This window comes from Polyodon spathula, chromosome 14 (assembly GCF_017654505.1).
Source record: "Polyodon spathula isolate WHYD16114869_AA chromosome 14, ASM1765450v1, whole genome shotgun sequence".
NCBI classification, from domain to species: Eukaryota; Metazoa; Chordata; class Actinopteri; order Acipenseriformes; family Polyodontidae; genus Polyodon; species Polyodon spathula.
This window is the reverse complement of record NC_054547.1, coordinates 1,540,790-1,568,238: the sequence shown is the minus strand read 5'-3', so window position 1 is coordinate 1,568,238 and position 27,449 is coordinate 1,540,790. Positions and strand designations below refer to the sequence as shown.

The following is a 27,449-nucleotide window of genomic DNA, read 5'->3' as shown; positions in this document are numbered from 1 at the left end:
CGTTTAAGGTGAAACTTCTAGAGTAAATATTACTTTAAAAAAAAAAAATTAGCTGTCAATTTACAGAATCCCCATCTTGTAGAACTGTGTCCTCTGATTTTGTTAGGTACAAATTAAAATTATAAATCCAGTTGACTTAATCTTATTTTGGTATTCAATGTTTATTAAAGTTGATGTCAGTGCTAACAATGTCAATTAGTAATTTTTATAATGAAGAATATAATTTTTGCAATGTACTAGAAGACCGTTTCAGAAATGCCCAGCAGAGGGCAGCAGCCTAGAAAGCCTAGCCCAGTGGTCCTTAATTAACAAGCCAGTAGATTTAGTGCTTGTTGTTTGTGTCGGTCTAGATCAGATGCGTTTGTTGTTGTTTTTTTCCTGTGCAGGGTGCGGTTTTCTATATTTTGTTGCAAAAGAGAGCATTTAAATCCACTTCGGTGTCATCTGATTGCAGCCAAATTGTAACATCAAACAGTAACCCTACATGAAATACATATGAAAGAGCCGTGTTCAGCCAGAGCCAGCCAAGGTTAAAGGCTTTAGAATCAAGGTCTTCTAAATATAGGCGGTGCAGCAGTGGGGTTCGCCTTCTGGTTGAGGGACCATCTACATCGTGCTTCACAAAACCCTTTGCAGTTTCTACTCGAGTGGAGTGGATGCCATGTAGTCTGAGTAATGAGATTAGTGAAAACGCAGCTTGTCTTACACCCGCACGAAAGGCAGATCCAGGTAACTGCTGTGATAAAGACTGCTTGCAATCATATTTTGCTAAAAACCCCGCTCACGGTAGCTTGTGATCACACAAAACACATTGCTAATGTCCTTTGTCTAATCAAAACGTTTGTCTAGCTGGAAGACTGTTTTATACCGCTGACTATCTTCTGGACTCGGATGAGTGTATTTAAAGGTCTGGGTGAACAGATCGGTTGAGTTATGAAGAATGATAAAGATGTCCATTGATTCAGTAACAGCCAACACCGATGCTGTAATCACAGTTTCTGTAATTATACTTATTTCACTTTTTTTTACTTCTGTATATCATTTATTGCATGTCCCCAGTATGATTCTCCTCAAATAAATCTTCATTTTTAACCCAGTTTAATAAGAGCGTGGCAAACCCAGCCTAATGTCTCAAAGGGATTCACAACAGCTGAGCGGAGTGACCCACAGACAGGCAGCAGCACGTTTCATTTGGGGTTTATATTAGAGGCCTCTCGTCAAACTACCGCTCCTACTGATTTTGCGGAGCTTCTGGCGTCTAATAAGCTCCAAGTCGGTTGCACAATGTACTTATTTAACACGGGATGAGCTCAGCTTACACACAGCGGGAATGAATTTAAGTGGCGTGGGTCCAGACCCGGCGTTTTCATTAAGCGTGTTTCTGCAACGGGCGCAGACTGTGAACACCGGGAGACCGTGGACTATGATGCCCTCCTCGAGTTTGGTCTCCATGCTCTCTTTTCTGTACAGTGAATAGGCGACTCCTCAGTGCTGCAGGAGCCACCCTTCCCTTCGCGTCTCGGGGTTGTTTTTTTTTTTGCAGTCATTGTAATTAGGACTCGGTGTGTCTCGTCTATTCTGAGCTCTCAGGCTGTTACTGAGAGACGCACCTGCCAGCTCACGCAAACATCTCCAGGAACTGTGGCTGGTGTGTGTCACATTGGAGACGCGAGAACATAGTTTCTTTAAAAAAAAAAAAAAAAAAAAACAACAACAAGAAATGGTCACACTTCTATTTAGCACGTGTTTATTGTTTATAATTTTTAACAGCTTTTATAATTTTATTGAGAGGGCGGGTGACTGGCAAAATGATTATTTAAAAAAACAAAAACAACAACAAAAAAAAAACATTTCGCCACAAACTGAGTATTTAACAAAATAACCATTGTGATAAAACCTGATTCCACATGTGTTAAACTGGTTTGAGTGGCTCAGTGATTAGGGAACTGGAATACAGCGTCTTGAAGCCACAGCACCTGTGCAGAGCTGGGAAGAGGTTTTTTTTTTACTTCTGAGCGTTTTAAAACCCGTTTTAATCGATGTTTATTGGATGTTTAATTGATGTTTAATCATCGATGTTTATTGGATGTTTAATTGATGTTTAATTGATGTTTATTGACTATTCCATTAGTTTAAACAAAACAGCACCACAGCTGCCACCAGGTTAGCAATGTAAATCAAGGAAATCTTCACAGAGGCTTTTTCCTGAGTAAACACCTTGATAAATATTTCAAGCGAGCAAGTAATTGATGCTGGAAGCAGTCTGAGAATGCAGTTAACGCAGAGCGCGCTGCAAGCCGGAGGCGGGCTGTGACGGGTGATAATCAAGTGTGTTTACAGTTTACAAAAATATCTCGCGAAAGAGGAGGTGGATGATGAATGGCATGGCAAGCTGCGTGTGGCGCTGCAGCGCACCCGTGAGTAATACATTAGTATGCACTAAGTGTAGGTGGTGTGAACACAGTGCCCGGCTTCATCTGGGCATACTCGCTGTGTCCATTTCATTGGATATTACAACCTTCCATTCCCGCAGGGGCACACAGTTCTCCGTGGAAATTAATGTGCCTTCAAATAAAAAAAAAAAAACACAGCGAAATGCTTTTACATTTTATGGATAAACAGTAAGAAGGAATAAAAACCAAATAATACGTTTTTTTTTTTTTTTTTTTTGCATTGCATCCTGTTGACCTTGAAATGAAGGAACATGATCATATTCAAATAGTCATTTGCACCGAATTGTTTCTGATGATGTGTGCTCTTTCATGCGGAGTGGTTGTCGGGCATCAGTTTCTCCAGCACTGGGTTTAAAGAGCTGTATTTCCTGTAGCTACAGATGGTGTTGACTGACTAGGCTTTGCCTTGAACTTCAATGATACCGGAAGTGTCTTTAATGGCTCTACAGTATCGTCTGGAACAGGAAGAATTATTATAGACACCTCTGATCAACACTTCTGCAAGCCAGAACAAGATCTACCATGACAATAACAGAATGTCAGGGTCTTTAAACACATCAGCAGGGCTTATCAAGCACCTGAATGTTCTCTCCTGCATCGTTCTTCGATGCACTTTGTGGCACGAGTACTGTGCTGTAATGTAAGCCTGTCACAGTGCCTCTGCTGCTGAGTGCCTGTGTGCGTCAACGCATTGCTCAGTTTCATTATCACCATGCACATGTTCCAGAGAGGCAAGACGTTTCTCACTTGTAAAAATAACCCTGGGAAACGAAGGTCTTGACTGTTTAAAGACTAATCACTAGATACTTGTTCAAGAAAACCAGATGTGCTGCAGCAATAGCTGTAGTTACCCCCGTTATAAATGACATCAGTAGAAAACCAGACCAATCACAGCTAAGGATTCTGCTCCATTCCAGTCTGTCTTATTTTGTGTACTGATGTGCTTAAAATACTGCAGTAGAACTTTATTTAACATGAAGCCTACGCATCTGTTCTTCATCAATACTCACTGACTGCTCTTTTGTTTTTAATCAATACTGCAAAGTACAAAATAAACCGTAACCAAATGAAAGGACAATGCTGAACAAAGTAAAATGTATGCAATTCAACTTAAAAGGATATTTTATATTATCTACTTTTTCCAAATGTGCCTTTCTGTTCTGTTTAATACCTATTGTTTGCGTTCTGTGTGCCCTTCTGTTGCCATTTGTGCTGAAATAATTATGTGGCATGTTTACTAACGATTCCAGCAAACGCTGCTTCTGAAAAGACTCCTGAAGATTGACTCTGGGGTCCCTGATAACGCTGTGCTGTGCACTGAGACCCGTTAATAAAGCCTGTGCAGCACGGATATGCTTCTCCAATACCGAGGAGTCTTTTAAGAAGCAATAGTTGCAGGATGAGTTATAATAGTTATAGTAACCATGGCAAATAATGATCTAAACACAACAGGACATTAAACAGAGGAGAATCAAATCTCACGGAAATGTACCCTTTAATGAATACTTCACTGGTGCCAGAGTGCATTACACAGATACTTTTTAAAGCAAAATGTGCCTAATAAAAGATTTATGATGCTCAACTCTACAGCTGTGCAATATCACAACCAGCTTACATGCATGTCTTACTGTATGTGAGAAAATGATTGAGAGGGAGGAAGAATGTTAGGAAAGGCTTGTCTGGAGTATTCAAGATTAATCACATTTTTAGCTGAGAGCCTTCTTCAGTTATTTGCATTGGCAGTTAGCAATTAATTAAGTTTTGATAGTGCAGGGTCATATTGTTTTTTCAGACACACTGTCGATGAATCATGCTCTATTTCAAGACCCCCCCCCCCCCAGTTAAACCAGTTGTAGCCACTTGTACAGATGCTAGCAGGTTTCTATAATACATTTAGTATGGCACTTTGTTATTCTTTGTAGTTTCATTTTTCTTGCAATGACTTTTAACATACTGGACAAAATAAAACACATTGACAATGACATTTTTTTAAAAACTCTTGCTTCATTTTATAAACATACTGCATGCATGCACTTCTTAAAGCACTGCAACATGAACAAAATGCTCAGCCTTTTCCTGGCTGGCGCCTGTTGAGTTGTATAAAAAGGCTCCTGTGTAGAGAATCCTGGCACAGTTCATACAATCAGCACCATGGACAGTTCCACTGTGCTACTCGGCTTATAAAACAGAACGTAACAAAGCAAGCTTGAACAGGGCTGTACACGGGAAACACTCCATCTATTGTAAACATATATTACGGGCTGAAGGATAAGATAGGTACCGTGCTTCGCTCCAGAGCTCTGTATAGTGTAAATCTTACCCCAAAGAAAACAAAACACTCTATATTATTCATTTAAATCCAAGTATAGCAGTATACCCCCATTGCATCTGGAATCATTAGCATCAAAATCCATAATGTGTCTCACAAGCTTTCTGTTGTTAACCAATACCTGCCCTTGAAGAAGCAGCTCAACCAAGAAATGATGCACGCTGGGAAAAAGTAAAGCACAACGCACCCAATAAAACAGGGGCAACCAACTGGGCAATCAATATCAAGATCAGGATCAACCGAGTCTTTCACGAAAACAAAGTATAAACAATACTAAAAACAAATATCTATATCAAGATCAGGATCAACCAAGTCTTTCACGAAAACAAAGTACAAACAATACTAAAAACGAATCCGTGTGCATCAATACCCAACGCCGCGTGTGACAAGCTGCATAGCACACAGAGCCACCCCAAGACACCTTCTGTTGTGTATTATTGATCCATCAGTTAGCTGAATCCAGCTGCAGGTCGATTTTGATCAATACTTGCCCTTTCCCCTCCATATCAGACTAGTAGTGTACCATACGAAATAAATAATGACATCTGTTCCTTCATTTTGTTTAGTTTTTTTAAAGGCCAACTTTGTTTGCACCTCACTATCGAACTACAGTAGTCCATGTACTGTAAACACTTCTCCACCTACCAAACCTCAACCCACTAGCCTTCCCTTATCCCAAACATGCAGCCTGAAAACTGAAACCACCTACCAAACCCCAACCCATTACCCGTCCCTTAACCTCAACATGCAGCCTGAAACCTGAAACCACCTACCAAACCCCAACCCATTACCCGTCCCATAACCTCAACATGCAGCCTGAAACCTGAAACCACCTACCAAACCCCAACCCATTACCCATCCCTTAACCTCAACATGCAGCCTGAAACCTGAAACCACCTACCAAACCCCAACCCATTACCCGTCCCTTAACCTCAACATGCAGCCTGAAACCTGAAACCTGTGTGGCGAGGGTAAGGGCAACAACACACGTCAGTACAGCTTTAACAGGACTGCCATCACTTCTTGTCTCGTCTTGCCAGTCGGCCAAATGCGCGTCACTGCTGTCTCGAAATGAACTGCATTGGCGTTACCGGATAGACGCATGAGTATCTATCTTTGCTGTTGCTTAGTTCTGCTTTTCAAATCCTCCTGTTTGACGGTAAACGGTCCTATTTGGGAGGAATGACCACCATCGGGGGCCCTCTCTTGGGCCTCCACATGAGCACTTGTGCGTCGTTGGCGTTGGGTTTGACCAGGGCATTGGCAGGGATCGCTTCCATCCTGGTGAGCACTCTGGGCTGCTCCTGCTGCGCTTGCCCCGCCAGCCTCGCACGCTGTCCCAGGGGCTGGTAGGGGTCCACCTCGATGTCCACTCGCATCCTCCACTTGATGGTTTGCAGCAGGATCTTCTCCTTGGTGGCGGTGTTGAGAGCCACCAGCCAGGTGGTGAAGCTCTGGTCCCGTTTGATGCGGGTCAGCATGGGCAGGTTGCTGTCGCTGACCGGCACGGCCCAGGTCACGCTGGGGTAGAAGTTGTCGTTCATGCTGACGGTGAAGCGGGAGACCTTGCTGGTGGGGCCGACCAGCGTCACCGTCTCCGTGGTGTTGCCGTACCAAGGGTAGCTGACCCCGTCTGAGTCGCTAATGGCTTTCACCCTGCCTTCACGCAGGTCGGGTAGTTCCCAGCTGGACCTGCAGAGGGAGACAGAGAGCAGAATTAGAGCAGGGGGCAAAACTGCATCGGCCCTGCTCCTGCGTGACAGGCATTTGGAACGACTTGTCTTAAAGGCGTGATTGTATCATTAAGTGCAAACTGCAAAACAGATTCACTGCCTAATCAAAAAAAAGGAGTCACCTTTTTTCAATATGCCTTTACATTGTGGATGGTTCTGAATTTATATAAAAAACATCCCATCAGTCTAATCAGTAATTTCCGGTCCGAAGTTCAATACACTAGAACTATTTTGTGTCTGCATGGAGTTTGCTTTGTTTCCAATGATAGCAGATTTACACAGAATGAGTTTAGTGGGTTGATTAAACTGTGACAGGTCCTTGGGGATCTGGTACTTTCCTTACATATTTCTCTCTGAACCTCGACCTGTAAAATCTCCTCATTGTAGTTAGTAGCAGCTGTAGTAGGGCATGTTCAGTAACGCTGGCAAGCGGACTCCAGCAGGAATGCACCAGGCTGCCTCTCCTTGTGTCAAAGTGGAAATAAAGGGCTGGATTTGCAAAGCTATTTACTCCAAAATGAATGATAAACAGCTTCAGCCCATGCACAAGACCCTGCATTAAATGTCTGAGTTGTTTACTTGTAGTTTGGGTGTGTTTTGCAATCTGAAAAATGATGATTTGGAGTAAAAATCTCTGAGAGTTTGGCAAACCAGAGTATCTAAATCATTATAATAATGAGCGGGGAAATCCTTTTAACCTTCTAATATCAGTTTTATTGTTTTTCTAAACCTCATATAATTAGATTTTGATCAGATACAATAGCAGAAATCCTGTTTCATAGTTTGAATAGTTTGAATAGCTTCTTGAAACTTTTTTAAAAGACCGCAGGGACCATACGTGAAAATAATTCATGGTACATTTTCAATTTGGGAAGTGAAAACGGCTGGTCTCCTGACACTACTGTGAAAGCAGTAACACCTACTTGAACTCAAACTGCAACACTAACAATCTGGTTGCTGACACTGACTGCATTACCTATTATTAAAAGCACTGAAACAATGTTTTAATGTATTTCACACCAGCATTCAAAGCTTGCATTCACAGCCAGTCTACAGAGAGGTTTGAGGCAGTTCAGTGCATTGGTGGCTAGAGGTGAAAACAATAACTCTTTAGCAATCTTACGTCTGGCTGCTGGGTTTGGGCAGGGTTGCAATAACCTTCATTTTCTATATAACGCTTACTTTGCATAACGTGTGCTTGAAAACAGCTAATTGGTTACAATTACTAATTTGTAAAACCTTTGCTTGAAGGTAACCCTAACCCAAACAGCACCCACACCCAGCAGGATCACAGCAAGTTCAGTCAGAGCCTATACAGGTCAGATCTAGAGGTTAGTTCATTGCAAGCAACATCCTAATTTGGCAGACATGGTAAATATTACTTTCGTTCTGTATTAGGCGATCAACTTATAAACTAATATGTTTATAAGTTGTCTCAATTTTACTTGTATCGGTTTAGACTCATTAATATTAATTGTTGGTAAAAAGGTCATGACCTCATGCTGAGTGATGGTCCGTGTCTTTTTGGTATATATTTGTTTAATCTTAATTATCTCAGGACAATGTTATAACTGTAATCTGAAATGTTGTGGTAGAATATAATTTGAGGAATGCTGAATTACTGTTTACCATACTTTTGGTTGTACTATGTGTTGCTTATCAATTTGATAAAAACATACATATTTACTGTTATTTACTATTCATTATTACAGAGCATGAAAACAGATTCTCATAATAATACAAATCCAACAGTATGACTAAGATCGATATTGCACTGACTTCAGAGATAATGGTGTCCAATACTGAGGCAATACAGGAACACTAGAATACACTGCAGCATATACTTCTCTGTGCTAAGAAATGGAAACTCAGTCATGCCTAAGGTGAGCTACGCATGAGGAAAGAATGCTCCTAGGTGTTCTGAATAGAACCATATGTTGCCTGTGTGGAAGGCAGTGGGCTGTATGGAACACATCAAGGGCATATCGTGTTTGAAACAACGATAGACAAATAGACTTTTCATAACCCCATAGTTATGCCTTTTTATACAAGAGTCCTAAATACAAGGATTCATACTAGACACGAATATATGCCAGCCAACTTGGCACATAATATCCAAACAAAACAAACACACAACGCGTCAGCACAGTAATTGCTATGTTGTCTGTAGAAAGATACCGTGTTGGCATGTCTTTTGGCAGCAGGAGTTAAGCTCAAGGGATAATGGGGCTAATTCGTGCTCGAGAGCTTCTCACATAAAGAAGTCTGTTATTAGTGTGCAATAAGAACACAGAGTGTCTGCTACTGTCTGCTCTGAAACTCTCAGAAAGAGTCAGGGAGGGTGCAATGGTCTGTAGCCTGTCTGAAAGGGCTTCCTGCAGCCTGCGAGTTTCCAAGGTGACGAATCCAACTCCTCAATCAAGTTATCTAGTTAATGAGGCTTAATTACTTTATTTGATCCATCTGGGTCAGCCTTTCTATTGAAATGAAAACTAACCAGTGGGGTGTTTGCCTAACACTGCAAATCACACCTATGCGCACTCGCAAATGATTTACCACATGGATCCATAATGAGAGCAAGCGGGTGGGTTTGGTAGCAAAAGCTGGACCCGCGCCTGTTTCTGCCCCCTGCACTGCAGAGCTGTGTGTACGTTTTCAGTGAAAGTGCAGTAAGTTGATAACAATGGAGTTTAGTGAGACTGCAGGCTGCCCAGTAACTTGAGCTGCAACATTGCGATACACACTGACCCTTGATTCCCTGTGTTAGTGCACTGTTGTTATTTTTTATTTAAATTCATGTTTGGACAGTGGAAAAGGGGAGCATGATAATGGAAAATATGCCCTCATGCAAGCCAATAACCAGGGCTGGGTGGGAGCGCGAGAGAGAGTTATAAAGCAGTACAATATAATGATGACAGCATTTATTCATACATTGCACCTCCAGTTTTTTCTTTCTTTTTTATAAAGTGTTTAAGACATTGGTTTGCCACTTTGAACTGCTACTGTGGGGGAAAAAAATCTGAAAGGGGTAAAACAAATATAAAACTAGCAACGCAACTGGGCTTAGCTGAAACTAAGCGGTTTCTTCATAGTTTGGAACAGCTTTAAGGATTTAAAGAAAGAAGCCTCGGCACCTCCCTTATAAAAGCTCCCCATAGTGAAAGCATAGCAAAATGTAATAAAGCCTTGAAAGCATGGTAGAGCCATACACAAACATTGTAAAGCACAGAGGTAGGATAAAGCATTTCAATAATGAGAATAATAATAATAATAATAATAATAATAATAATAATAATAATAATAATAATAATAATGCACACAGATTGTTCGGCTGTACTGCTCACTGAGAAGGATGCTGAGGTCACCAGCTGGTGCATCATCCTCTAAATGCAGCACAATTATTAATCCTTACAATCGTTTACTGTGAATAGAATTGATTGGATAATAACAGGTATGCTCAGGATATCAGCTTTCAGACTCAAAGGACACCCCCGCCCCGAGGCGAGACCCCTGACAGCTGTGAGAGGTCAGCCAAGGTCAGGCAATGAAGACGCATATAATCGGGGGGGATTATATTTTTGTCTTTTCTCTCATCTGTTCTGCAGGGTGGTGTGATGCACTCGTCTCTTCCAGGAGTAGCCAATCACTGCCCAGGATTTCGGTGCAGCTATTCATCTCATTTCTATTAACGGTTTTTCTATTTTTGAAGACAAAGCAAAAATAAATTAAAATAATCAATTTGACGGAAGTCGCTCCTGGGACATGACGTTTAGATTTGGAGATTAAGTCTTAAGACCGCGTAGCACAGGACGTTGTAACCCTCTTCAGAACCTTTGAAATAAATGTGCCACGCTGTAGGAACTGATTCTTCAAAGGGGAACGAGTTCAGTCTCTGTGTCACAGGCCATAGGACCTCATCTGAATGTCTCCAGGCAAGCTCAAAGCAAGTGCAAAGCCAGGTGAAAGCAGATTTAGAAATAAAAAAAAGATAATAAGCAAGAGGACCTAGAGCCACTCGGAATTATTGCAGAAACAATAAACTAGCAACAAGGGATATGCAATAATAAAAAAGCTATTCAAATGACATGTGCTGATTAAGGGGGGGTGCTGTAATGAAGGAGGACACGAGACAGATGGCCAGTCCCACTGGAGTCTCAGCTCAGGTCACAGCCCCAGCCCCGTGACAGAGAGAGGAGAGCAGCTCTCCCCAGAGCCTGTGTCAGCACAGGGGGGCTGTGGGACAGGATGACTTCATTCATCTCTTTCTAACTGCAGCACTCCTGGAATCTGCTGAGCTCCAGGCAGCAGTGCATTAAATCCAATATTACAGGAGAGAGAGGAGGCCTAAATAGAACTGAAAATGCAGGAAAAAACAAGTCCTCCAGGGAATAAGACTTGTACCAATAATAAGGATGCGCTTTCAGATCTAAACCAATGCAATAGCACATGCAATCTCAACTATCTTTCAGATCTGAACCAATGCAATAGCACATGCAATCTCAACTATCTTTCAGATCTAAACCAATGCAATGCAATAGCACATGCAATCTCAACTATCTTTCAGATCTAAACCAATGCAATAGCACATGCAATCTCAACTATCTTTCAGATCTAAACCAATGCAATAGCACATGCAATCTCAACTATCTTTCAGATCTAAACCAATGCAATAGCACATGCAATCTCAACTATCTTTCAGATCTAAACCAATGCAATAGCACATGCAATCTCAACTATCTTGCCTTGCAATTTGTTTTCTACAATGATGGTATTCTTTTCCAAATGCTGTTTTCTTTACAATCATTGTATTTACAGTAAATTATATAATGTGGCATCATGCAAAAGTGATTTAAAGGCATGCTAACCCATGCTTTAAAATCCCATCTTTCCCTCCCTGAACCCACCCAAGCCCAGTATAACACCACCATACAGCACACCCTAAATAACTAGAACTGACTGTGAAAGAAATGGCTAGCTATACGTCTGGTTCTAGCACTGCTGATACAATGCACTGCAGAGGCTCTGTGAAATAATACCTAGAGGTCACAAGAACACAACACTTTCATGAACAGCAGATTGGAAAGTGAGATGGTACAGCAGTCTGTTATGCTGATTCAAGAAGCTTACAGTCCCTCTGCAGTCAAGTTATACAGGGAAGTCTGGTAAAGCTCAGGGAAGGATTCAGCAAAGCTAGCGCACACAAGCCAAGGGGCTCGTTATTGTGATCATAGTGGCTGCCATATATAAAGATCAGCAGGAGTAAGATAAGACTACGCCAACCCTGGTCTGGAAGCAGGCACATCTTCTATTTAGTTAAGCAGGTCAGGATTGATTTATGAAAATCCTGCCCTTTTCAATCCTCTTAGCATCCCACCCGTGCTCTGCATCTCTTAACACATGTGCTAGGATTCGGCTTTAACTGCTGGCTCTGTATTCTGGGAGCGCTGGGGTGCTCCCGTTCCTCATGCATTATGGAATAGCACAGGTACAGAACCATGCTCTCTCAAGTCGTGCTCCAACAAGAGAGTGTTACAGAGCTGAAAGAGAAGCAAAGCCATGTTAACCTGTTAGGGTCCGCCCACCCAATGTTAAATATCCCACCGGCAACCTGGCCCTTTAACTCTTGTTACTCAGGCACTGTGAGAGACAGCCCTGCTCATCATTGGAAAGAGGAGATTCAGCGCTTTCAAATGAGGTCCTGCTTGTGTATTTCCAGTAGATGCCCATATTAGGAGTCTTGAAAGTGAGTGTTTTGGAATGTTGCTGCTGCTCTGAAGACAGAGCTACCTCAGAGCAGTAAACAAACATCTACACACAATCTTTACAAATAATAAATGGGTAAATATATACTTGTGGATCAGATGCATGAGACCAGAACTGTTTAGGGTTACGTTGCCCTGTCTATTCAAGCCACAGTGAACAGTCCCACCTTGTGCCACATGATCAGGTTGCCTGGGACGAATAATTTCAATGGGTTTTTTGTTTCTTTTTTTGCACATTTTCAATTAATCCTTTTTTTTTGGTCCCTGTTGTATGTATGGCCATAATTCCTTTATTTATTATTTTAAAAAATGGCCATGTTCCCTACATGTTGAAGTTTCATTGTACACTGTCAGATTCAAGCTGGCCATGCTAAAATATTTTTTACAAACAATACTTTTGTACAATTTCTCTCTTTTCCTGTGGTTTTTGTTATCCGTATTGAACAGGATGCGTTTTGGACTATTGTTATGGAAGCCTAGTGTGTGCACATTCATTTCATGTCTGCCATGTCTCTTTACAGTTAAAGAGTTATAGCCACAGTTCTAACTACAGCAAAAACAACCGGAAATAGCTCAGCCCCATAATCCCTCTTTAAACACTAAAGGAGTCGAGATTTTGCTAATTAATGTCTAAATGGCACCTCTCACAGAGTTTTGTTTTTGTGTGCAATGCTAACCAGAACACAAAGAAAAATATGGAATGGTTTGAACTGCCCATGCCATATTTCACAGACAGACGAAGAAAATGCTAGACAGACAGACACATCCACCTTTTCTTAAGATTTTGATAGTGGTTTTCTTTCTACCTGAACTTTTAATTCAAATATAACTGAAGCACTAGCAATCAAAACTCTGCCAAGGCAGTATGACAAATGATTTGCTTCTTTCTGATAACCCTTTAAGGTTGAGCTACACTGTTTCCATTCCAGCCAGACCAATTTTGAAAAGAACTGGGGCTGTCAACAAGCAATCCCAGACACCCAGTGTCCCAGGACTGCTGCTTGAAGAAAACCCCACACTGCTTCACCCGTGTCTGACAGGAAGAGAGGCTTTCTGGCACAGGCGACTCCACCATTGGGTGGTATTAGATGACGTACAGGAGATGGGAGGTTTAGAAAGAAAAGTACATGCAGAGAGAGATAAGGTGTAGGTAAAAGGGGACCTCAGCGTGAACATGCAAGTCACACGAAGACGTGGAAGTAAAGTTCAGATTACAGCATCAGTGCTACGCTTGTATTCTTTTGTATAACAGAGAAGACAGAATATCACAGCCAGGAAGATTTTGTGTCTGATTCCCAACCAAGTAAAAAATGAATAAATCAAACGCAGAACTGCTGTATAAGGTGGTGCTGTACACTGCAGACCAGGTTAGAAGACAGTACGACTGGCCCTGCCATTTGCCCCTAATGCAATTACACTAGCACCTGTATTCTCCTGATAAGGCAGAACATGAACAGCACGGCCTCATAACTATGGCTCCCAATTACAGCTTTGTAAAGGGGGAGCGCGATATATGTTCCAGAGTTCATTGTAGGCTCAGTTGTATGCATGAACCATGTATGTAAATGTCTATATATTTGAATATACAAGATGATAGGCATTTTGAAGCCTACATCTTTTGAATGTCTTTTGAATATGGACATGACTAGGATCTCATAGTGATGTTTGCCGGTAGAGTTTGACCTGACAGTAATGAAATCTGAAGGTCGCGTATCCAAGGTTACACAGGCCTATTATTATGTTTGTTTTTAATAGGAGTATACATTCAATAAAGAACGCAAGTGTGACCTGTGGTGACCTTTATGAAAGGAGCCCGAGATTTCACAAGGGGCTTAGTCTTGAAGTTGCTAAGTAGCATACTGTGAAAAAGGCAATCTCTTTCCTGCAGGCACCTGCTGCCTTGCACTGAATTCACTTACTTTCCTAATATACCCCATTTTCAATTGCAATTTGGAATCATTCTTTTTTTTTTTTTTTAATTGGGTCTTTTGTAAATGAAATAGAAAAAAAGGCCAGTCACGCTTATCTCAAACGTGTATCTAGTTATAACCAAGAGGCAACATGCACATCAGTGCTCTATTTTTATTTACTTTTTATCTGAATAATCGAGCTGAAGCAGTCATGCTCATTGTACTTTTACTGGATCGGGGATTGAAATAAAACTCCCATTGCATAGCAGTTTGATCCATTCCTGGCTTTACTATGAGTTTAATAAGACACATCTGAGTTTGTTACCTACACACTGGGGCTAATCAAGCTCTTATTAAAACCTGGGTTGGCAAAACTGCTATGCAGTAGGACTTATTTCCATTGCTACATGCTATAATAATAATAATAATAATAATAATAATAATAATAATAATAATAATAATAATAATAATGCAATCTGATAGCAGCTGTAGAAACCCAACTTCAATGTATTAATCACAAGGTACTAAATGTGGAAAACATTTACAGCATTCTCTGTATTTTTATTAGAAAGGTTATTAGTGTTTTATGATGAAATCTAAAAAGCGTGGATACAAGTCTAGAGAGGTTATGCTAAGATTAAACTACAATGCCCTAGTTAGACCCCACCTAGAACACTGTGCGCGGTTCTGGACTGATGACATGAGCTATGAGGAGAGGTTAAAAGAATGAAATCTCTTCAGCCTAAAAAAAGAAGAGAAAAGAGGACTTGATTGAAGTCAAGAAAATCATAAATGCTATAGATAAAGTTAACCCAAGACACGACTTCAAGTTTAGCACAGAGAACTAGAGGGCATGCATGGACACTGTGTTATAAATGCATGGAATAGCCTATCAGGTGAAGTAGTAGGATCTAAAACACTGGGGAAAAAACACTTGATTCTGTGCTTTTAAATTAGATCTGCCCCGTAGGAGATAGTGTGCTAACAAGGGATGAGCCTGGATGGGCCAAAATTCTTAGTTATCAAAAATATATAAAACAAAATGAGCAGACAAAGGATTTTTAGAATGGAACAGATTCCAATCAGAAACACATCACTACTCTGAGCTGGGCCAGAATGGTACAGATTCCAATCAGAACACATCACTACTCTGAGCTGGGTCAGAATGGTACAGATTCCAATCAGAACACATCACTACTCTGAGCTGGGTCAGAATGGTACAGATTCCAATCAGAACACATCACTACTCTGAGCTGGGTCAGAATGGTACAGATTCCAATCAGAACACATCACTACTCTGAGCTGGGTCAGGTTTATTTCTGGTCCTGTGCTGGCAGTCAGTCCATAAGGGAAAATCCAGACAAAGTGAAAGTGGAATCTCTCTGTGGGAAGCTCTGTTCCAGATCTATGTCCGGTCCTGTGCTTTTCTTTGAGGAATGCCCTGTGGTTCTATTCCTGGCTTCTGTGCATGCTCCTTCGTAATTTCCATCTTTAATAAGATCACCTGCAGCTCAACGCAACGATCTGTTTCTATAAAGCTAATATGATAAGGCAGATCAATCTGTTTCTGCTATTAAAAGGGGAACGGCTTCATATATATTGAAACAGGGAAGGGGTTGTGTGTTTTCCTGGCCCATTCCAATCACTTTCCTGCTGAGTGGTGTCAGGGTTCTAGCAAATGTAGATGATAAACAGTTTAATTCCTTGTATGAATTATGATGCTTGCATGACTAATCTCCTCTTCTGATTAAGAAGTGTGCACTTCGAAGACTGACGCTACAGCTTTATTGATCTCATAAACATTATAACTTGCCAACTTTACAGTTTACTGGACATGTTAACACAGCAGTAAAAGGAGCAGCCACACACACACACAGGCCCACACACACAAACACACACACACACACGCAAGCACGCACACACACACGCACATACACACACACACACACGCACGCACACACACACACACACACACACACACACACACACACACACACACACGCATGCACACAAACACGCACCCAAACACACACACACACACACACACACACACACAGACACACACACACGCACGCACACACACAGGCCCAAACACACACACAAACGCACACACACAGGCCCAAACACACACACACACACACACACACACACACACACACACACACACACACACACACACACGCACGCACACACACAAACAGGCCCAAACACACACACACACACACACGTGCGCGCACGCATGCACACAAACAGGCCCCAATACATACACACACATGCACACACACATGCACACACACACTCACATGACTGATTAATTAGTTGCCCAAACGACATTCATAAAGCTGTATTCTGTAAGATATATACAAAATGTCTGGCTATACTGCAAATCAGTTGCAGTCACGATGGGCACAGCAGCAGGCTTTGACAAAGGGCTGATAGCAGCACATGGAAGTTTCTCTAAACTTGTATATGAGCTATTCTAAAGAACAGGTTTCACTGCAGAGGTCCACCCCAGCTTCCCTGCAGGAATATGCAATAAGAGTAAGCACTGAGGAATGGTCCTGTATCCCTCCAGAGCAGTTTACAGCTTTGAAGACTCCTCACAATGGATCACTGTGTTGGCTGCTCATGCTGGACCTACAAAGCAACTGACAAAGGGGTTTCAAATGTGTTGTCCCCTTTATATACATAGATACACGCTCTAAAAAAAAAAGGAAATGCGCACTCCATATCTGAAACCTGTCCAAATGAGGTTACATTAATACAAACTGTTTGTCTCAATCAGAAACTGGTTTTCAACACATTTCAACTGTGTATTTGCGTAGAGTGGGTGTGTGTAGATAGATGAACATTCACACAGTGATGTCACATGACGACACACACACACACACACACACACACACACACACACACACACACACACACACACATATATATGGAAGTAAACAAAAGATGAGTATGGTGGCAGCTGAATGGTCTGGTATAGACTGTCAATAAACATATAGCCTAACATATAGCTTCCATATTCACCCTTTAAGGTCCTATTCGTACATAACACTACATGGTGGTAGGCAGGAAGGTATAATAATGTTTCGAGGGGTTTATCTGTCCACAGTATGCGTGCATTAGGTGAAGCTCAGGTTGCACACATCAGCGCTGACAGCGCAGAACTGTCGCTTAAAGGAGTAAAGCAGGGTGCTTACATGCCCACGTCACTGTACGTGTTGTAGAATTCCATGTGGTTGCAGGTTTGGATCCAGCCGACCACCCAAGTTTCGTTCCGGGGTACTGGGGGCATCACCACCCGGGAAGACGCCTTGAAGTACGGGGTCTTGTACCTTAAAACAATCGGGGAGTTCTCCTCGATCACCGTGGGGCACTGATCAATGGTAGCGGACACATCATATACCACGATATTCTCTCTTCTGATCCTCGATTTGCAAGTGATGCTTTGTATGCAACCCATGGTGCGCGTTCATTAATTAAATAATAATTAATTAAATAAATACAATTTTTTTTAATAATAAATGTGTCGGTTTATATATATATATATATATATATATATATATATATATATATATATATATATAAATTCAAATTAAACAATGCCAATTTTTAAAACGCGAATTCTGAGCTAATTCAAAGACAGCCAGCGGCAGCAGCACAACAGGAGCGATGTGCAGGGGAATCCTTTTCGTCTGCTCACCATTCCCTTTATTATTTCTTATCGTCTGTCCTTTCTCTTGAAATCAACGCGTCCGGCCCCCGGTCTGTGTCCCTTTTTTCTTTTCCCCTTCGCTGTCATGTCACAAACAGGAGCAGGGAATCAGGCGAAGACAGGGCAGCCGCATGTCAGCGGCCAGATCAGAGGAGGAGAAAGGAGGGATGCGCGGCTTTCCCGTCCGAGTCGCAGGGAATGCAGAAGAGCGAAGGGTGAGCCCAGCAGTACCGGCATACCTGCTAGGCTAGAGGCAAAGCGGATAGCGAGAGCACAGCCGGGCGGGCTGTCTCCCACTGCCACATCTTCCATTTCGTGGTCATCTCCTTTCCCCTCAACCTCCTGTGTTTTATTTTTTGCAAAAGAAAGAAACGCATGCAGTCTGGTTCATCGTGTAAGTGTTATTCGTGTTTGGGTAAAGAACACATACCGGCTTTAACTCTCGGCTCCGTCGGTACCCTACCTGATGGACTGACGATGATGTGCTGGTGCTGATGCTGAGTGACGCGCGTTTCAAAAATCCAATTGTTTTTTTTTTTTTTGACTGCTGTGCCGTATTTGTCCGCCATGTGGTTCCGGCGTAACTTACGAATTCAACTCAGAATCATACGCACAGAAACGACAGCAAGCTTTGTTAATATTATATTTATTATACAGGTTTATGCACATTATTTCAGTTTACGATTGCTCTATTGTTTTTAATCCAATCCAGAAATGACACTGACATTATTCGTGTTTCGCATAAAAAAGACAAACAAACAAACAAAACAAAGGGTTCGTACTAAAAAAAAAAAAAAAAAGGCAAGAAAACCTGAGATCGGTCTGTGTGATGTACCGATACTCAGCGCACTGAGTCTTGTACCGCACGATGCGTGACTCCCGGTTCCGACCACATGCGGCACAGCTGACAGAGCGGGCCAGGCAGAACTGCTCTCTGGGGGTTGATGCTGGAAGGCAGAGAGGCCTGACACAAATAACCTTACAGCCTGTAACTCGCCGCTGAAGTTACTTCTATCCGGAGTAAATACAGCAGACATGTAACAAAGGGCGTGTCTCCACCCAGCTTACATACAGCTGGAACTACTACACACAAGGAAATGACAGGTAAACTCGACAATACACAGCGTCTTCGTTTAATGCAAACACCAGAGAGGAACACATTCAGACTCCTGAGATTTTAAATGGGACATTCTGGAAAGGTGGCTTTTAATTTAAGTGCAAAATATGTTTTTATATATTGAAAAAAAGCATTCTTTAAAAACTTCAATCAAATCAAACGGCAAGCTTTCCACAAAGGGGCGTGGTTATTTCTTGAATAAAACACCCCGCCCATTTGGAGATACGTAAGCGTGCCCGCCATTAATAATTCATACAAAAAGTCTCCGTTGCTTTGGCCTGTGTAACACAAGCGGAAATCGCCTCCCCACCCAAACCTCTTAGTGACAACGCAGCAGTGGAAGGGCAGCGTCACTGGCCCTGCCTCCGCCGATCAGCTGCCCGGATCTCTCTCCGGCGCTTCCCGGTGCATGCTTTACCGCCTGCTGAGCTGTGCAACCCGGACAGCGACGGCCTCGGCTTTTTACCGACTGATGATGCGGCCGCAGGTTTATTTCGTTCTCGGGGGCCCCGGAGCCGGGAAAGGCACCCAGTGCGCCAAAATCGTGGAGGTGAGTCGTACGGCTTCATTTTCCGTCGCAGCGATGTGTGTTTTGGGTCGGATCCACAGCACAAAACTGGTAGACATTGAGTTTTATGTTCAATGAAAACGGAGGCTTCCGGTTGTCTCACTCCGGATGAATGAAGGGCACTGGTTATTACAACCCGACCTACAGGCAGTGCCGTGGAAATGTCAGCTTTCCAGAACAGCTCAAAGCAACAAAGCACATATCAGAAAATGTAATTCTCGTTTACTTCTTTAGCAAAAGGACCGCAGTGATTACCGTTTCGTTACCCCGGTCGGTCTTTTGCAGTCAAAGCCTCGATTTATCTATACACTGGAGCAATATTGAATCCCGTTGATTTTTAAATGTAATTAACCGTCTCTAAGTGTTGAAGTATTTCTAAGTATATTAGCCCAGGTTTCTTGTATTAATGACACAATACTAATATTATAAAACCTCAATATTCAGCAGTTTATTCCTTTTTTTAATGCTAACTATAGCTATTCAATACAAAACTGAAATGGCTGGTGGAAAACTGAAATTGTTTTGGTTAGGTGGGCATTTATTAACCACAATTTATATGTTGACGCTATCAGAGCCCCAAAGGGAGAGTCAAAATCGCATTCCAGTCATTAAGATATGGGTATTTCCTGTCTATCTAGACACACTGGAAAACACTGTGTGGATCATCAACACAATGCTTGTTTCTTCTTCAAAGATTCAGAACCTGAGCATGTTTGTGAATGTGCAGTCAGTTTGGCAGGTAGGCACCAGTGTGCTTCGTTTATCTACAGAGTATGGCATGCTGTGTCACCCCATGTCACCGTCCCTTTGTGTTGTGTCTCTTCTGCCTCAGCCCATCAGGTCTTTGACCTTTTTGGCAGATCATCACAGGGATGGAAATAACCCTTCCATTCCTGGATTCACTGAGAGTTTAGTGACACACCTGAGCTTGTTGCCTGTACACCATGGCTGGCTCATTGTAAAAGCTGGAATGGGGAGTCTTGTTTTTGTCTCCTTTCCATCTCTGCATCTCTCACTTTGTTACAGCATTCTTTAAGGGTTTGAATTATGGAAAGGTTGTTGACTAGCTGCAGTTTCTGCTATCCGCTTGGCTGTATGAACCTCCTGTTGACTTAATGATAAGATGGTGTGTGGAACAGCAAAATGTATCCTGTTGTGTTGCTACCCGAGTTCCTTGGCTTTCACAGAGTGCCGGCAGTGTCTCTGATTTTCTGACATGAGGGTGTGTGTGTGTGTGTTTTATAGGAGTGCCTTCTGGTTTGTTTGATCAGCTAGACTTTTTGTTCAGAGCCTTTGAAACCATGCAGGCTTGGTATGTTTAGATGAACCACATTGCTGTGCGGGCTGTGGGTGTGACCAAATAACAGGACTTTGTGTGTTATTCAGAGTGTCTACACAGTACAAGCCTTGTGCAGTGTAATTAGAAACAGGCACACATCTTAACAGGCGTGTGGTGAGCGGTGTGGGCCTGACTGTTTTTTTTTTCTATCTTTTTTATTTAAATGTAATTTTTATTGATTTATTTCTTTGAAATGGGAAGGACGAAATAACCCCCAAACCTAACTATAGTTTGTCTTCTTAACAAATAATAATAAAAAAAAGTTTCTCTTATTGAATGTCTGCAGGTATTTACTGAGTGCATTGTTTCAACACTATCGTGAGCCAAAAGACAGTGGCTTATAATCAACACAACCTTTGATCCAGATTAACAAACTAGTGGTGATCTGATTGTCAGATAAGCAGGTTGAAGTCTGAGGTACGTCTCGGATAAGGTCCTGCTCGCTCTAATAAAAGGTCCGTAGTCTCAAAATCATCTTGTATGACTTGTAATGACTGATGAGAAAGATTTCTAAATTTGTTACATTTTGCATCCTTTACCCAGAAATATGGCTACACCCACCTGTCAGCTGGAGACCTGCTGAGAGCGGAGCGGGGGAGGCCAGGCTCGGAGTTCGGAGAGCTCATTGAGAACTACATCCGGGATGGGAAGATCGTGCCAGTGGAGATCACAATCAGGCTGCTGCAGAGGGTGAGAGGAGGAGACTTCAGAGAGGAGCAGACACTGCCAGGACTGAGTCTGTCTGTGCCCTGCTCTCTCTCTCCAAGAGGAGATACAGTTCTGTCAACAGACACACATATTGCTCCTTGGAAAAGAAAACAAAGTTGCAGCATTCCCAGAGTTTGCGGTGTTAGAAATTGTTTCGCTTGCTGGTGTTGCTGACCGTAAACTTGCCATAAGCTTTCTGACTGAGTGGTGGCTTTTAACTTTGTAGGCAGCTTAATCTTAGATAGACTATTGCGACCTTAAGTAAGATTGTTCAATTTTGCTGCTAATCGGGGCCCTTGAAACCAGTCATTTAAATGTTTACAGAGGTGCTTTTTAATTATTATTATTATTATTATTATTATTATTTATTAGATAGATGGTATAGGTCAGGGAGTCTCATACTCGGTCCCTGGGGACCCCGACGACCAAAAACAAGGTGGTTCGAACCAAGCTCTCAATTACTTAATCTGGGACGTCTCAAGTTCAATGAACTTGTTGTACAATTATATCTGATCTGTTGAACTTATACGTTGACACAAGTTCTGTAAAACAAGTAAAAAGCTCAGTGTTAGTGTGCCTGTTATCGGTCTGACTGAGTAAGCTCTTGGCGATACAAACCCCAGCCTGACCGCTGTCTTTGTGTCTCAGGCCATGGAGGAGACGATGAAGTCGAACGAGGAGAACAACAAGTTCCTGATTGACGGCTTCCCCAGGAACGAGGACAACCTGCAGGGCTGGAACAGGACCATGGACGGCAAGGCGGACGTGAAATTCGTGCTCTTCTTCGACTGCTGCAACGAGGTATTCCTCTTCGCTTGAGTGCGCTCACATTGGAAGAGCTGCAGAAATACAGGGCCAGAGGCTCTGCCAAAAACAGTGTCCCTCCAGACTTCACCAAAACTGCAGATCAAACCAGTGAAGTGATTTTTATGTATAAATAAATACACTTGCATTGAAATGCATCCTGCTTTCAGCAGTGCTTAATTATAGTTCATTGATTTAAAGATGTCTATACCTAGCAGCTGTGTCCAATTTTAGATAGTGTCTGATGTACACTAACAAACAGAATAACCAGGCTGCTTAATAATGGATTCCAAACATTTTATTCTTTGTTCCTCTTAATGGCCAGGCAAAAAAAGAAATTAAAAATCAGTGCAGAGTTTTGTGCTATGCAGCAAGGGGGGATGCTATTGAAAACTGCAATTCTCTTTGTTTTTCATTAGGTGTGCATCGACAGGTGCTTGGAGAGGGGGAAGAGCAGTGGCCGAAGTGATGACAACAGAGAAAGTCTGTTAAAAAGGTAACTGTCCGGAAATCGGCTTGAAAGTGCATTTCCACAGCCTATGATCCCTCAGGCTTCACACTCTATAGGTTGCAGACCAAGGGAAGATTGCAGGTGCACTGTTAATAAAAGGACTTGACTATAATAACTGCTACAGAGACTTCTAGCTACATGTGGCTGGAGCTTTGTCGGAGTTTGGTTTCAAGTTTGTTTTTGTGTCTGATTTGTCTCTCAGGGTTCAGACGTATGTTCAGTCCACCAAACCCATTATAGAGCTGTATGAAAAGCAGGGCAAGGTCCGCACCATCGACGCCTCCAAGACTGTGGATAAAGTAAGTGTGGTGACCTAACCAGGACCATATAAAATACACATATATATATACACATACATACATATATATATCTGTCTAGCGATCTTTCTCTCGCTCTCGCTCCCCCCTCCTTGAGTTCTGGCCTTAATTCTAACCCCTCGATTGTGTTTCTCCCCCAGGTCTTTGCTGATGTACAGAAAATCTTTGACAAGGAAGGATAAAGCCTGAAGGAGAGAACCAGCCTTTGAAAAATATAAACCAGACTTGAATCTTCTCTGCAGATAGCTGTTGGAACATTCTCTTTTTCTTTCTCTGTTTTTATATATAAATATTTTATTTTTACTTGGTGGGATTAATCTGTTTTTGATGTTTCATAGAAGTAACAGATCTGTGCAAAACTGCATACAAAAAATAATAAGTGTAGCTTTGGGACAGAGCAACAACTGTGCACGGGGTGAGGAAAGCCTTTCTATTGTCTGGGCTCACCCAGGGGCAGGCTGGTCTGGAAACGCGTTCTATGCTGCAGACCGCTCCAATTTTAATTGCACTGCCTGTTGTTGGGGTTAAGGACTCCCTTAGCAGTGGCCTGACCAAAGGACCAAATCAGCTACCTTCCAAAGTCACTTAGCCTTTTTTAATGAAGTGATAGAATTGTTGGCGTGCACCTTCTGACGATTCTGGGGTTTGCACAAATTTTCATTTCCTCTGGCTTCTTCTTGTAATAGTTAGTCTGACAAAAGCATGCTACTGCTGTGCACAGAACTGGCAGATGATTACATGAGGAGAGTGTCTTGATTAGGGCTCTCTATTACCTTGTGGTGGACAGTGTGTTCGCTGCCTTCAAGCCAGACTCCAGGTTATAGTCCATGCACAAGCTTTCACTTTCTCTCATTAATATTATTATTACTGTATTTATAGACATGTTTATTTCACTTTGCAGTTGAATCTTATTTGGTTTCTGTACTAGCTTTAAGCAGACCTCGGAGAAGGAGGGCAAGAATGAATTGGGAGTCCTATGGTATGTGTTTCTCTTGATGTATCCTCATTTCCAAGAGAGCCTTGCCCAGGCAGCAAGATGCATCCGTACCAGACCTCCGCCCTGGCTGCATGTCCTTTTAGAATCAAGAATGCAAAATGAGTATTATAGGTGAGGTGGTGTGTATTGAGGGAAATTCATTTTGGGAATTCTGAAATTGTCATGTAAATTGTTTGGGAACTCCCATAGGAACGGTATTGGGTTAGGAATACAATGGATGCACTGTAGTGCCATGGTAAACCAGTTAAAGGGACCAGTTTGTTTTTAATATGTTTTAGCCAAGTAAGTCTCATTTTAAAACTAATAAAGCCCTCTTGACTCTTCCCTGCTTGTCCATTTCATTATTTTTTATTCATGATGGCAAATCATGCACAGCTAAGGAAAACCGGTGCAGAAGTCTGTAATTTGTGTTTTTTCTGTAGGAAAGGAGGCTCTGAGGCAATGTGATTGCTGTAGTGTGCACTGCAGCTTGGGCTCTGAGGCACTGTCTGATTGCTGTAGTGTGCACTGATTGGGCTCTGAGGCAGTGTGCTGTACTGCAGCTTGGGCTCTGAGGCACTGTCTGATTGCTGTAGTGTGCACTGCAGCTTGGGCTCTGAGGCACTGTCTGATCGCTGTAGTGTGCACTGCAGCTTGGGCTCTGAGGCACTGTCTGATTGCTGTCTGACTGCAGTGTGCTTCTCTGAGGCACTGTCTGATTGCTGTAGTGTGCACTGTTGGGCTCTGTGTCTGATTGCAGTGTGCTGCAGCTTGGGCTCTGAGGCACTGTCTGATGTGCGCTGCAGCTTGGGCTCTGAGGCACTGTGCACTGCAACTTGGGCTCTGAGGCACTGTCTGATTGCTGTAGTGTGCACTGCAGCTTGGGCTCTGAGGCACTGTCTGATTGCTGTAGTGTGCACTGCAGCTTGGGCTCTGAGGCACTGTCTGATTGCTGTAGTGTGCACTGCAGCTTGGGCTCTGAGGCACTGTCTGATTGCTGAGTGTGCACTGCAGCTTGGGCTCTGAGGCACTGTCTGATTGCTGTAGTGTGCACTGCAGCTTGGGCTCTGAGGCACTGTCTGATTGCTGTAGTGTCTGATCGCTGTAGTGTGCACTGCAGCTGATTGTAGTGTGTGCTGCAGCTTGGGCTCTGAGGCACTGTCTGATTGCTGTAGTGTGCACTGCAGCTTGGGCTCTGAGGCACTGTCTGATTGCTGTAGTGTGCACTGCAGCTTGGGCTCTGAGGCACTGTCTGATTGCTGTAGTGTGCACTGCAGCTTGGCTGTAGTGTGCTCTGAGGCACTGTCTGATTGCTGTAGTGTGCACTGCAGCTTGGGCTCTGAGGCACTGTCTGATTGCTGTAGTGTGCGCTGCAGCTTGGGCTCTGAGGCACTGTCTGATCGCTGTAGTGTGCACTGCAGCTTGGGCTCTGAGGCACTGTCTGATTGCTGTAGTGTGCACTGCTGTCTGATCGCTGTAGTGTGCACTGCAGCTTGGGCTCTGAGGCACTGTCTGATTGCTGTAGTGTCTGAGGCACTGCTGATTGCTGTGTGTGCTCTTGGGCTCTGAGGCACTGTCTGATTGCTGTAGTGTGCACTGCAGCTTGGGCTCTGAGGCACTGTCTGATTGCTGTAGTGTACACTGCAGCTTGGGCTCGGGTGGAGGTACATTTCCACCTAGAGGTTTACTTGTCTGTAGCGGTCCAGTGCCGCCTTGTAGATGTGGATCAGCTAACACCGGTCAGGTCAAATGAAATCTTTGAGCAGCATTGCTTTAGAGTGCTTTATAATAGAAAGAATATCCTTTTAAATGCCATTCGTGCTCATAACCATTAGGTGGAGGTGCCGTTCTCAGATTTTTGTCTAGAGATGAGCTGTCTTTGAAGTAGTGTAGATTTAAGAGTACTCTGCTAGCTTTGTGACCTCCTTAACCACGGGCGATAGGATCATACCTTATGCTTTCTTGCTTTTTAAATTTTGTTTGATTGGTCTCACGGCTGCTGACGGGTTTAAAGAAAGGGTTCTTCAACCCTAAATTCTGTGAATTTTTTTTCAATGTATTAAAAAAAAAAAAAAAAAAAAAATTCAAACACACCGTAACTTGGCTTATGTTTTTTTTTTTTTTAATGAACAAGCCTTTACATATGCATACTTTATTCAAACTTAAATACAGAACAATGCATTTTGAATAAGACATTTTAGCATTAAACCAAAAAGCTTGACAATGCCATTTAATTGGCATTGGCTGAAACTAACAAACAAAAGTTGTTACTGGAATGAGAACATAATTTATTTTAACAATTCAAAAGCCCAGTTCTTACATCCTAGAGATAACATGCAGCCCAGAAATAAAGGCTATTGAATAGGCATTGTAAAAATCAAGCACTACCAACTAAAGTAAACAGAGTCCCACTGGTTACCCATCCCTTGCAAAGCAGATTGTAGCCAGAAAGGAAGGATCAGGCTACTTTGTTATAATGCAGCACTTTTAACATTCCAGCACACATTGGCCTTTAAACATTCCTTGGACTTGTTTTGTAGCATTCAGGATCAAACATAAACACGAAACTTGGATTTGGTGACCTATTACCAGATTGGAGAGGGACAGAGCTGCAGCTTATTTGTCTGCCTTCAGAGAATGCAAGCAAACTAGAAGGACAACAGGGTCTGGTTCCTTTGGGGGGAAAGAAGAAGAAAGGCAGGGAGTACACTTTGGAAGAATGCAGTAAAAAAGTAACGGTTATTTACATGAAAATAAACATGATTGCTGTGCAAAGCTGTTAGCGAGATAGCTTTGTGTAAAGCTATCAATCTTGCATTTAAGAAAAACCAATAAAGCTGAGGGAACACAAAGCCATTTTTTTCAGGACCAGTGGTTAGAAACTGGGTTCCGGACCAGGATACCTAGTTTAAAACAACTTCTGCTGTAGCAAACCCCCAAGTCTCTCCTGATGGACTGCACAGCGGCCTGATCCCTAGTTTCTGAAGCCAACTTCCAAACCAAAAAGTGGCTTTGTGGTCCCTCAGCCTACGCCTTGAATGAAGATGGCCTTAGCAGCCTTATATAACATTGTTCTAACAAACAGCTAATACATGCTGAGCCTTATCATCGCTATCCCTAAAGCTCTCTGTTCACTCGGTTTAATTATAGAGGTGTGCTTCGGTGAAGCTCCAATGCAGATGTGACTGCTGTCTCTCGGGAGCA

At 42.5% G+C, this 27,449-nt stretch overlaps 2 protein-coding genes across 2 annotated transcripts; one reads left to right on the top strand and one right to left on the bottom strand.

The window, feature by feature from the left end:
- Positions 1-1,746: 1,746 nt before the first annotated feature.
- On the bottom strand, positions 1,747-17,700 carry LOC121326506 (protein FAM78B-like). Its single transcript, XM_041269815.1, has 2 exons — positions 17,391-17,700; positions 1,747-6,474 (listed from the first exon to the last, which is right to left on the bottom strand). The coding sequence occupies exons 1-2, from the start codon at positions 17,651-17,653 to the stop codon at positions 5,952-5,954; spliced, it is 786 nt and encodes a 261-aa protein (XP_041125749.1). The 5' UTR covers positions 17,654-17,700; the 3' UTR covers positions 1,747-5,951.
- Positions 17,701-19,290: 1,590 nt separating this feature from the next.
- On the top strand, positions 19,291-24,589 carry LOC121327187 (UMP-CMP kinase-like). Its single transcript, XM_041271048.1, has 6 exons — positions 19,291-19,572; positions 21,473-21,619; positions 22,286-22,438; positions 22,861-22,937; positions 23,155-23,251; positions 23,410-24,589. The coding sequence occupies exons 1-6, from the start codon at positions 19,432-19,434 to the stop codon at positions 23,449-23,451; spliced, it is 657 nt and encodes a 218-aa protein (XP_041126982.1). The 5' UTR covers positions 19,291-19,431; the 3' UTR covers positions 23,452-24,589.
- The last annotated feature ends 2,860 nt before the right edge of the window (positions 24,590-27,449 follow it).

Excerpts from the sequence above, each read along its gene's own strand:
- LOC121327187 (XM_041271048.1), top strand. The coding sequence starts at position 19,432 with ATGCTTTACCGCCTGCTGAGCTGTGCAACCCGGACAGCGACGGCCTCG. Across the intron at positions 19,573-21,472 it reads AGTGCGCCAAAATCGTGGAG|AAATATGGCTACACCCACCT; the intron begins GTGAGTCGTACG and ends TCCTTTACCCAG. Across the intron at positions 23,252-23,409 it reads CCTCCAAGACTGTGGATAAA|GTCTTTGCTGATGTACAGAA; the intron begins GTAAGTGTGGTG and ends TTTCTCCCCCAG.
- LOC121326506 (XM_041269815.1), bottom strand. The coding sequence starts at position 17,653 with ATGGGTTGCATACAAAGCATCACTTGCAAATCGAGGATCAGAAGAGAG. Across the intron at positions 6,475-17,390 it reads ACGTACAGTGACGTGGGCAT|GTCCAGCTGGGAACTACCCG; the intron begins GTAAGCACCCTG and ends CTCCCTCTGCAG.